At 44.2% G+C, this 12,612-nt stretch overlaps 1 protein-coding gene across 2 annotated transcripts in view; it reads left to right on the top strand.

Moving 5' to 3' along the window:
• BLTP2 (bridge-like lipid transfer protein family member 2) overlaps positions 1-12,612 on the top strand; it is a 727,711-nt gene that overhangs the window by 623,106 nt on the left and 91,993 nt on the right. For both annotated transcript variants that reach the window (XM_069226186.1, XM_069226185.1), the window contains exons 33-34: positions 5,496-5,582; positions 5,854-5,964. In XM_069226186.1, the coding sequence (XP_069082287.1) occupies positions 5,496-5,582; positions 5,854-5,964 (198 nt within the window). The remainder of the gene's footprint in view (positions 1-5,495; positions 5,583-5,853; positions 5,965-12,612) is intronic.

Below are 12,612 nucleotides of genomic sequence, written 5' to 3'. Positions count from 1 at the left end.
TCCTCTGCTTGAAGCTCTCTCTGGTGTGGGTGTCTGAGGGTGTGTGTACTGCCTGGCCCTCCCCATTGCACACAAGTAACAGGAACTGCTCTGTTTCCTCCTGGTGCAGGAAAACAGACATCTCGGCTGAAGCGCAGTCCTCGTAGTGAACTGACTAGGAGGCATTTGGGTGCACCTAGACATGGAAATGACGCAGCCTGCCTTGCTCCTTAAGTAACAGCCTGATGGGCCTAAGGCAGGCTCATACCAGAAACTCCTCCAGGATGAGTCTTGTGAGCTATGCTTTCTGCGCCAAAGGTGGCTAAGGTTGAGTACATATAGGCAAAACTTAATTTGTTTTACAACTATTTTTGGTATCTCACAGCACAGGATGCTAGACAGGGTGTTAGCCTTGGCACTAAAGGGCCTACACCGGTATTAGTTTAGTAGGGGTGGGATTCATTGGGACATGGTGGCACTGTTGTCCTGTTGGCGCCGTAGACTGTCCTGTCCCACAATAGTTACATCATGTTCTAGGAGTATAGGGTCGGTGGGTCAGGATGATTAGGGTTAATGTGTTAGTTACTGTTATTGTTTAATGTTTTTCGTTGAGTTGAAGGTGCGCCCACCACACCAGACAGCTACTGTCTATCATGATCTTTCCACCTCCAAATCAAGATGGGCGACGAAAGCCCAACCCGACTTGATCGAGTATAGCTAATGTCCTGGAAGGTTAATGGCCTGTTAGCCAAAATCAAAAGGACAGCGGCCCTCTGAGTTGCTAAAAGGCTACATGCCAACTTCCTGTTTCTGCCAGAGCACACTTGCTGGGCAGTAGAGTTCCCTTCCTGACACGTTATAGCTATACTCCATGTTTTCACTCAAGCTTCACAAGGGTTCCAGGGGAGTTGCAATTCTAATCGGAGAGCACCTCTACGTAGTACATCTAACCTGGATCAACCAATGGGGCAGATACGTACCCATCACTTGATATCTATTTGAGGAGCCCTTGACACTAGTGGCATGGGTTTCATCGGGGCGACAGAGGGAGCACAATCTATTCGAGGGGACACAACACATTCTCCCGGCTGGACTACTTCCTCCTGAAGACTAAACTACATCATGAGATGAAGGCACAAATCCTTCCTCAAGGGCTCTTAGATCATTCCCCGATAACATTTCACTGCACACAGCACACTCATTACAGTCATTCTGTTGGCGTATGACCCTGTGGTCCCTTCGAGACACATCCCTCACCTCCCACTTGGGAGAAACAGTTTACACCTACTTAGCCCAAAACCAACACTCCGTGCAATCCCCAGGCATTCTGTGGGAGGCTCTTAAACCAACACTACAGGGGAAGGTCATAAGTTACCTGATTGGGAAGAAGCATAAAAAATGGCAAACAGTTCAGGATCTAAGAATGCAAATCCAAATGTTAGAAGTGGCTACACACTCAGCCCCGACCCCAGGCTGCTTAGGGACAAACTTTATGCTGGATCCCAGTTGTGCCACCTGCTCCTTGATAAGGCCAAGACAATATGGCTTGCTTCATAGTCCCAGATCTGTCTATGGGATAAAGCCAGAAAACTACAATATTACCTCTACTCCAATATCAGACACCATACTCTGATCCTGTACTTGCTAGACTCCACAGACTCGTGTATCCCTGTGGATGATGCCATGACACAACAGTTCGCTCACTTTTACGTGGAGCTGTATGTGTCACGTGACCACCTATCAGACACACAGATCATCCGGTTTGTATCAGAACTGCCCCTCAAATCCTTCTCATCGGCCGATAGAGCAGTGGTAGACGAAGACCTCACTTCTAAGGAACTAACAACTGTCCTAGGTGACCAGAAGTCTGGCAAGACACCTGGCACTTATGGGTTAAATTATTTATGAACAAGCTCAGAGACCCCCTGGTGGCAGTCCTGAAAGAGGCAATCGGAACAGGGCTGCTCCCACCTGACTTACGCAGAGCAGAGAAAGTATTGATCCCAAAGTCGGGGAAAATGCTCCTCCTACCGCCCAATCGCTCTCATAAACACAGAGGCCAAGATCTTGGCCAAAGCTCTGGCCAGTCCCCTGCTTCATGTCATGCTCTCCCTGATCCACCATGACCAGGTAGGCCTCATGCCCAGGCGTGCTACCAGACACAGCATTTGTAGAGTACAATACAATCGCGCTTGCTGACTGCCTAAGTGTGCCAGCTGCGTTATTGCTGGCGGACATAGAAAAAACGCTTGACTTGGTGGATTGGAGATATTTATTCACACTTCTCCAAGGGCTCCACTCTGGACCGAAGTTTCTAAAACAAGTCCAGCTCCTCTACACAGATCTAAGTGCATATGTCTGAGTGGGAACTGCAGTCTTCTGACCAGTCCATATCCGCTAGTACAAGCATCAGTGGTGTCCCCTATCTACACTGATTTTTGTGATAGCCATAGAGCCCCTGGCCAAGTGGCTTCATATTGACACACAGGGTCGGAGTATTTGAGTGGGGGAGGGGCCATGGATAGAAACTCACTTTATGTGGATGACACCCAGATCTTCTTGACCAAGCTGGAAACCCCTGGTCCCGAGTGCTCCAAATCCTCTGAATCTTTGGTGAGATATCAGCCCTCTCCATCAACATGGCCAAGTCTACCTTCTATCCAGTTCCCCTTCACCATCTGGGCCTTGGATGGGCTACCAGCTTAAAAATTGGCAAACACAACTTTAAATATTTGAGAGTACATATTGCCTCTAACCCCTCTGTGGCATGGGAGTTGAACATTCATCCACTTTTATAGGCACGGACAAAAAGAAGAGATGATGGATGGAATGCTTAAGAAATCAAACATTCACCCCCAGTAACAGATCTGGGTTTAATCTATCATGTTTTTTGCTCCTCACGCCACTCCAGTTTGGATCCAGCCATATCATGGGAACAGTCCAGCCTGAACTGCCATGCCAGATCCTTCCTGGACTGGAAATGGCATCCTGGGACCGGTTTCGGAGTATCACCCCTCATCAGTCAGGCTAGCTTAAATCCTGTGGCACAGTGAGCACGGGACCCATGTCTGGGCATACCCTTCCTACTTAGGACAGCAAAAGCAAAAAAAAACAGATGTTGAACAGAACATTCACCACCAGTCCCAGTGATAAGTTAGTAAATCTGCCCTGTAGTATCCTTTCCAGATTGATCAGCTTCTGGCATTCTATGCCAAGCTACCTTAATGAGGTGTGAAGTGGCCTGGGCTGAAACAAAGGAAACATCTTGTGGGTTCTGGTGGATGGAGATCTGCATCAGCGGATGGTAGAGCAGGAAGGGGGCTGGGTGGCCAAACTGACCTTCAGAGGAGGGAAAGACACTTGGGACCGATACCAGACCTCTCCCATTTCCTGCACCCCGAGCCAGATGGGAAACCCTGTAATTGAATTACCAGAGGGGGTGGAAGGGGAGTGTTAGGGAAATGTAGCCACACCCAACCCACCACAAGAGATTTTCTCCATTCTGGATTTTGTGAACTAGTGCATTCTGGGATTGAAAAAAGCCACGCTTCAAAGTTAGTGGTCACCACAGAGGGTGGCGCCCAGCACCCCATTGGTCAGGGGTTCCCACCTGTTTGCCAGCCCAGGAGCATGGAAAAATGTGGAAGAGCTGCCCAGCCTTTTAAGGATTTTGACCAGGTGCATTCTGGGAATTGTAGTCCTAACTCCCAAGGAGCAACTCAAAGCTTCTGGAACCTTAGACCAAGTTGGTGGACCCTGCAAGACCCCAGACTGACTTCTGGAAGAACTTTGAAAAAAAGGTATATAAGGTGACCGACCTGTCGACGAGAGTCAAGCCGGCGATGTTGAACCGCGACCCACCCTGAATTTCAGGTTCATCCCGCTGAAGCTCTGGAGCTTTTCTGACGAGACTTCCAGGAGCTGACTTGACTGGGGCCCATGAACGTCATTTAAGGGCAGCAGCTGCGACCCCCAGCTTGACATTTGCGACCCCTGGCCTCAGAGGTGGCAAAATCAGTGCCAGCAACACAGGGAAAGCTCGTCCTTATGGAGGTTGCTTGGGGCTCCACTTCCTTGTTATCAATCAGTTTTTTATTACAGTACTAGTAAATAATATAGTATTCACTATTGGTGTAATAAAAAATGGAGTACAGTTAGCTGGAATGTAAACCTCTGTGGTAGCTGAGGTAAGTAAAAAAAAAAAAAAAAAAAAACACTTGCAAATGTATGTTGTGTGCATGCTTGTGAATGGGAGTGTGTTTATGTGAGAAAGTTATGTGAGAGTGTGTATGTATGAATGTGTGTGTATGTGTGAGCATGTGTGTGTGAAAGCAAAGATGGAATGTTGTGTGATGTCTCTTCCGCTACCCCTGGCATTTTGGTGAATTGACGTCCATGCCGGGACCTCGTGCGGAGCCAAACCGACGACGACGCATTGCAAGCCGGCCTGAAGAGGAGCTGAAGCCGAAGAGAAAAAGCTCCAAAAAAAAGACTAAGTCCGAAGCGAAAAATTTGACTCCGACTTGGGCTCCATTGTGGTCGGCCTCAAGCTTTGACTTTGCCCTAGTCTAGTGTGACCAGATGACTGTGGTTGGTGCTTTTAGGCACTAGAAAGACCATTTTTACATTTAATCCTTAAAAAATCATATCACTGGTTCCCTAAATCCGATTTTTGTAGTTCAGATGACATTTTAAAGATAAAAATATTTCCTACTTTTATAAATTGGTTTTTGATTTTTATTGTGTGCTGTGTTTTACTTATTTACAGTATTGTTGATATTAACTACTTTACACACTTGTCTCCTAAGATAAGTCTAACTGCTCATGGGCCAAGCTACCAAGAGTTGAGCATGGATACATTTATTGAGACCTTGACTGGACCTTTTGTGAGATTGTTGTCTGTTACTAAGTGAAGGTACCTACCTGCCCTTAATAATAAAACACTTTACAACAAATGGACTCTAATTATTTTGACTGAAAGCGGCAAGTCTTTGACTCCTGTTTCACTTTATTACCATGTGACTGTGAAATACTGACATATATTATTTTACTTCAGTGGGTGTCAGTAATTGATAGTTACAAGTCCAAACGGCACAAGCACATTTTGTTGTTTGGGCAAACACGTTGGTATTATAAACACAGAAGTGCAGTATGGAACAAGTGCCATATACTTAATTAAATGAGCTAACATCTAACCCACTGTACTAATGAGTACTCTTGCATACCACATACTCTACATGCACAATCCATCCTATGTCCTCGCTCTGGCTCATTTAGGATTTGATTGACTCGTGTTAGCTCATATACACGTTTATAACACAGTAAAGCTTATGCATTCTTTGCCATTCAGTAAGAGCATCCAGTCTTGAAGAATTGGAACATTGGTAGGACAGGGTTGCAGACTATTCTGGAGGTGGTGATCTGTTAAACAAGATGTCTTGGCTTTTTGATTACACAGATATTCTTAGACATCCGTTCTGTTGAGGGGTTGTAACCTCTTGGTTCCTCTGTTGCAGATCAATAAGTCAGATGATACAGCGGAACATCTCCTGGAGCTTGGATGGTTCACAATGAATAACCTCCTCCCTAATGCTATCTACAAGGTGAGTGACCAAGGTCTTCTGCAAGACCTATAACTGGGGAGTAGAGGAGAGAAAATCACAGGCTACAAAGACATATAAGGCTACAGGTAGAAAAAGAGCAGGATGTTTTTTTTTTTAAAAGAGTTGAGATTTTCTGCTCTGTGATAGGCAAGGGTGTGGTGTGCAACATGGTCACAGAGCAATGCTATCTTGCATCGTGGCTTTGAATAAAAGGAAGTCGTTCCACTAGAGAGTGAATGTAGCTCATTGATAACATCTGTATTTCCTCCAGGTTGTGCTACGGCCTCAGAGTCCTGGGCAGTCTGGACGTCAGTTGGCCCTTCGAATCTTCAGCAAAGTTCGGCCTCCAGTTGGTGGAATCTCTGTTAAGGAGCATCTTGAGGTGAGACAACTCAGCTCAATGCATTTGTCTACAGAAGGGTATCTTCACCTGTGTAAACATATGCTAGATATGCATATCCTAATGAAGAATTGTAAGCCATGGGGAGTGATGAAATTGGAGACACTTGCCTAAGACTTGTCGTAAGTGTAGACCTCCATTTCTAGTACTTACTGGCAATCTGGAAGTGCTTTTCACAACTAATGTACTGTTATTTAAAACCTAGAAATGAATAACTTAAAATGGAGCAGAAGAAACATGAAAAGATTCTTCTAAATTGGGAAGTTTGCAGAGAGGGAAGTAGAGTTTCATTTAAAGGTACTTAATAATGAATTTAGGATCAGCTGTCAAGTGTCGCAAACGCACTGCTTTGGCTTTTGAACACATTAAAATGCCTTTTACAGTGTACTAATCGCATTTTAGAAGTCAGAAAAGTGGGAGAAATTGAATTTTGCGTGGATCCCTATTCAGTATCTGGAAGGGGCGGCTGTTGTAGGCTTTTCTTCCAAATACTGAATCCGTATTTTATGTATTCATGTTTTGCTACCAACATCCGGTGGCAAAACATTGAAAATCAATAGCAGGCATAATGGCCAGCTGATCCTTGTAGGTCGTCATCCCTGTGATTGTGGCCAATTGGATTGAGTTGTAATTTGCGACCAAATTATTAATTAAGTAGGTCAGATTGCTGCTCAATCAAATTCAGTTTTTTACGAACCGACCTAATGGTACTTAGGTTGGTTTGTAAAAATATGTTGATACCATGTTTTGAGGTAGGTACACATGCCTCTCATGCTCCTGTCTTCTAGTGTTGGGCTCAGATGTTTGCAAGTTGGTTTTCTACGAAGAAAGTCTTTTGAGTCACAAGATGCAGCGTGGTTCTTCCCAGTGCTCGCAATGTGCATGGGCACCAACTCCATAGTGAAGTGTTTCTTTCCGCCATTGGGTTCATGTGCATGCAACTGAGGCTCTGAATTTGGACGTGTTCTCCATGCTTCTGCTCACGCCCAGATTGTGCAAGTCAATACCGATCCTTGGGAAAAGTTCTTGTCACCCTCGTTCCTCTCTGCAACAACCTCCAGAGGCTCACTTATCCATCAACTCTTGGATGTTAGGGTCTAGTGCCATCCTTGGGGTGGTCACTCCTCATCTTCAGTGATCTTGCCACAAAGAATGCACTCGGGGTGATGAAGTAGATGCCATCCCAGTGCTGTCCCGAGTGCCACGCCAAATATCCATGGTCTGATCACCACAAGTTGTGTAATCTCTCTCTCCCCCTGACAACACTGCTTGTCAGAGCTCTCTTACCTTCCACTCAGAAAAGACCCTCCGGTATCGACGAGAGAAGATAGGACCATTAGAAGATGCAGCAGCAAGCCTCCAACGACAACCCCAACCTCTTCAAAGAACAGGCCTCGTTGGATGTTGTGGAAGGTGAGGAGGCTGAACCTCTGGGCATCTCCTCTATCAACCATCGCCCAGTCTAGAGGTGGCTGTTTCCTCCGATTCAGACCAGAGGAAGAAAAGCAAGATGTTCTCTTCACCCCAACAACTTCTGCAAGGGTTTTAAGTATGGCAGCACTAAAACGCAAGCCATGCCTCCCAAGAGACTCATGCAGAGGCAGAACACCACCACCTTCGGGCTCCAGTTGGCTCCAACCAAAGGCTTCAGAGCGCATGCCTCTTCAAGGTCCAGGCACTGACCTTCTTTGACCGTCAAGACCTAGGATCCTTTATAAACCTTTGAGGACCTGCAAAGCCAAAGACACCTTCAATGCTGGCACTGAGGCCACCGTCCACTTCAAAGCTGTCAATGGCACCGAGGATTCCATTGATGGCAGACTCCAGCGATTAAGAACAACCTGTCCTCCTGCAGGCCTACCACATGAGCATGGTCTCAGCAAAGTAGACAGATTTGCCCATTATTGCATTCCCAAACACTTGGATCCCATAAAACCTGCAGCCTTGACATTATCTGCTACTTGCTTGACCACGAAAAGTCAAGTCTCGCCTACACATAAATATACCTTCAGTTAGCAGCCATACCTGCTTACATGTAAAAAATAAAATTAAAATAAAAACCTTCATGTTTTTGCACACAACTAGTTAAAGCCTTTATGGACAGCCTCAATCATCCCTCCCAGAGGTCCCCCTGCACCAGTCTGAAACGTCAAAATAGTACTCAGTAGAATCATGAGACCCCTCCTTTTAAGCCCTTGCATTCTTTCCCTCTCTAGTACCTTTCCTGGAAGGTGTCTTTTTTGTGGCCATAACATCTCTTAGCTGTATTAGTGAGCTGCAAGCCTTCACGCTACTAAAGTCCTTTTTTCAGGTTTATAAAGGTAGAGTGGTACTCACAACTAATCTAGGATGGTTTCCCCTTTTCTCAGCAATCAAACCATAGAGCTCCCAATCTTTATCCTTCAACCAGAAACCCTGGCAGAAAGAGCCCTTTACACTTTAAATGTCAAACTGGCTATCATGTACTGCATTGACATAGCAAAGCCTTTTTACAAAGCTGACCAGTTCACAATTTTTGCTAAACCAGCCATCTCAAAACGGGCATATACAGCTGGATAGTTATGTGTACCAAACTTGCTATCAGAAAGCTAAAAGAGCTCTCCCTTTTACCCCCAAGGCACACTCTACATGCAAAAAGGCAACAACTTTGGCTTTTCTGTGCAATGTTCTGTTTGCTGACATATGAAAAGCAGCTGCTTGGTCAACCCCACTCACCTTTACATTATTATTTGGATATGTTAGACTGACAACAGGCAATGATTAGCCAAACGGTCCTGTGTATACTCTGTCATCTGCATCATCCACACACTAGCCACTTCTTGTAGAAGGGCAGTGGTTCACAGTCAATGCAGAGCATGTGTATCTACAGAAGCACATGATATGTACAAAACATGTTACCCTGTAAGCATCTGTTCGTAGTGTGTAGTGCTCTAGATTCACTCGTGCCCACTCATCACCAAAAATGTGTGAGAATGATGACAGATCTTGTCCTTTATTAAATAACTTCCTTTCATAGTACATATGCGCACCATACGGTTTACTCACCACTCATACCACTTTCACCCACTGTGTGAAAAACAACCGAATATGAAGTTTGTGCCCATGTGCACTGGCAATTAAGGAAGGAGTCACACTGCATCTTGTGCCTCCGAACAATTTCTTTAAAGAAAAATAACTTGCAACCATCTTAGCCCAACATTAGATGACCAGAGTATGCAGAGCATGAAGCACCACACAATATGAACAAATGCGTACAGGATAAGTAAACATTTTTGCACTAGTTGCAAAAATACTGGTCACAAATTGCAACAGGTATTTTATAAGCAATAAGTAGTAAATTTGCCCAAAGTAGTTCACAGTTGCACAAAGCTGATGAGTCAGTCTGTTGGAACAGCTGTCAGCTATCCAGACTCAAGCAGTTAGGGAGGTGACAGTAAATGTCAACTCTGAAGTCAAAAATACTTTGCTTTCTGGACTCTACATGTGCAATGAAAGAGTAGTAGCAAGGCTCTGCAGGTCTGCCCTGATTAAGGCAAAGCTGTCACATATGGGTACATCAGTATATACAGGACGGGTCTCTCAGGTTAGAAAGATAGCACCCAGCACATCTGCATCTGTTAGACAACTACACATTGGTTTCTTGCCTTTACATACATCCTCCTAGAAAGAAAGTTGACTTTTACTTCATTCAAAAGGAGTCTAAAGATGTATTATCCCGAGTATGTGAAGTGTTTAATTTTAATAGGCATTGTGTAGAGTGACAGGAAAAGCAAAGATACACACTTTCATTGTCTCGATACTTCATTACTTGCAATTGACAACCTTAGTTCAAAGTAGACTCATTGTTTACCCTGCCTTTTTTTTGTATTTCTGTAAACTGTGAACGACTTTCTCTATAAAAATAAATACAATAACAAACAACAGGGATGCAGAATTTTATATACCTAATCTAAGCAACTTAACAAAGCAAACAGTAAGAATAAATATACATAAACATATGTTTGCGGAACAAGTAAGGAAGAGGGGGAAAGCAAAACAAATAAATAATATGACAGCATTATAAAAGAAGCAATTGGAAAGGAAAACACTATCATCATGGATAAGAGCAAAACCTGGTGATGTCAACAGTGAATTTATCCTAGACAGTGGAAGAACACTTCTTTGTCTTAATAAAAAGCTTTTGCCATACTAACCTGCATGATTGTTCAGGCAAGAATTCACCAGTGCCGCAGCCTAGTTTTTGTTTAGAACTAAACCATTGCATTTTTCGAAATTGCTAATGCACAAAAGACAAATTAGTGTTACTGGCGGTATAATGGTGTAAAAGCCTCACACAGGTATAGCAAGATCTAGCAAATCTCAAATGTATGAATACCTCCTTACAGAATTCAGTGACTTGGTCACAAAATCATGTTGTGACAGATTTAGATGGCTTACTCGTGTCCCAGCTCACAGCCCTTGAAGTGTTTTTTTATCATTCTGCGTAATGAAAAGACTATCCCACAAAGTAGTGTCATTTAGACCTGTGTATTCTTCTGTTCTTGCAGTAATGAGTAAGAAGTGCTATATAAAAATAGATTCACATTGTTTACATTGAAATGGAACTTAATACTGGGAACAGAGACTACACATGATTATCTAGTGTAATTCAGCTGGATTTGTCTTTACTATGAGCCACCCCCAGAGATAGTTAATGTAAAATGAAGTCTCACTAATACAGTGAGATCTGAGAAGCCAAAGCCATTTTTATTTGGCATTCCATTTCAAACAAATCCAGTTAAGTTTAGATTATATCCCAAGTCCTATATGAAGTCACTTAAGAATTTACATACATCAGACATCGTTCCTCCTTACTCGATAAGCTGATCAAGAAAGAATGATAAGCTGATCAAGAGAGAATGTACCAGAACTTTGGAAGGGTACACTTTTTAATTATGTTATCCTACCCCCAATTCTTGTATCAACTTTAGTCTACATTTCACAATAATCTCTTTTATCTTTGCCAGAACCCCTTTAAAATTTAGCTGGGACTTATTATGTAGAGCATGAACTATGTTCATACCTTATTAACTAATATCACCTCCTGATATTTGCAGTGTGTCCTTTCATTCTGCTTTGTGGCAAAAGAAAAGTTCTGTGTTTTATTTTTACTTTGTAACAAGACAGATGTCCAACTATCTGAATTAAGCTCAAGGAAACACCTGGATTGGACACAATCAATAAAACATGACTTGCATACAAGTCAATCTTAATCACCACAATTTATTTATTCTCACCAAGAAATGGCGAATGACACCTATAGAGTGTCAAACAAAATGGGAAAAAGAGAACAACCCTGTCCCTCTCTGTAGAAAATGCGTCTCTGATAGTATACCTTTGTTTGGACACACAAAGAAGCCCCTCAATAAGGGCCCTATTTAGGACTTGTGAACATGTTACTCCATCACAACAGTGGGTCCCTTGCTCACTGTGCCACTGGATTCAAGCTAGCCTGGCTGTTGAAGGGTGATACCCTGAAACTGGTCCCAAGATGCTTGTTTTCGGTCCAGGGAGCACCTGGCCTGGCAGTTCAGGCTGGACTGTTCCCAAGAGGAACAGGGTCAAGACTGATTTGCATATGGCTGGGTCCAAACTGGGGTGGCATGGTGAGCAAAAGAACGATGGATTAAACCCAGATCTGTGACTGGGGGTGAGTGTTTGCATTGTTCAGCACTCCGTCCATCATCCTTTTGTGTTGCTAAAGTTGCCCTAAGTGGGAAGGGTATGCCCAGACGTGGGTCCCTTGCTCACTGTGCCACTGGATTCAAGCTAGCCTGGCTGTTGAAGGGTGATACCCTGAAACTGGTCCCAGGATGCTTGTTCCAGGGAGGACCTGGCCTGGCAGTTTGGGCTGGACTGTTCCCAAAAGGAACAGGGTCAAGACTGATTTGCGTATGGCTGGGTCCAAACTGGAGTGGCATGGTGAGCAAAAGAACGGTGGTTTAAACCCAGATGTGTCACTGGGGGTGAGTGTTTGCATTGTTCAGCACTCCGTCCATCATCCTTTTGTGTTGCAAAAGTTGCCCTAAGTGGGAAAGGTATGCCCAGACGTGGGTCCCTTGCTCACTGTGCCACTGGATTCAAGCTAGCCTGGCTGATGAAAGGTGATACCCTGAAACTGGTCCCAGGATGCCTGTTTCCAGTCCAGGGAGCACCTGGCCTGACAGTTCGGACTGGACTGTTCCCAAGAGGAACAGGGTCAAGACTGATTTGCGTATGGCTGGGTCCACACTGGGGTGGCATGGTGAGCAAAAGAACAATGGATTAAACCCCGATCTGTGACTTGGGGTGAGTGTTTGCATTGTTCAGCTCTCCGTCCTTCATTCTTTTGTGTTGCTAAAGTGACGGATATAATAGGGTTTAGATTTTGACAGATGGGACATCCAATGGGATTTCGATTTTGGTGGGCGGGACATCCGTCACCATTGTGACAGAGTAACCTGTCCACCATGTTCTAAATCAGGCCCCAAGTGTTAGAACTTAACTCAGTAAAAGAGAGTGGAAAGACAAACCTTTCTAGGGTCTGTCTTAATAATGACCAAATTACAGTATCAAAAGCCATCGCCTTATTAAACCAAACTGTGATCAGAG

The sequence above is a fragment of the Pleurodeles waltl genome, chromosome 3_1 (genome assembly GCF_031143425.1).
Source record: "Pleurodeles waltl isolate 20211129_DDA chromosome 3_1, aPleWal1.hap1.20221129, whole genome shotgun sequence".
In the NCBI taxonomy this organism is placed as follows: domain Eukaryota; kingdom Metazoa; phylum Chordata; class Amphibia; order Caudata; family Salamandridae; genus Pleurodeles; species Pleurodeles waltl.
This window is presented reverse-complemented; position numbering and strand designations above follow the sequence as displayed.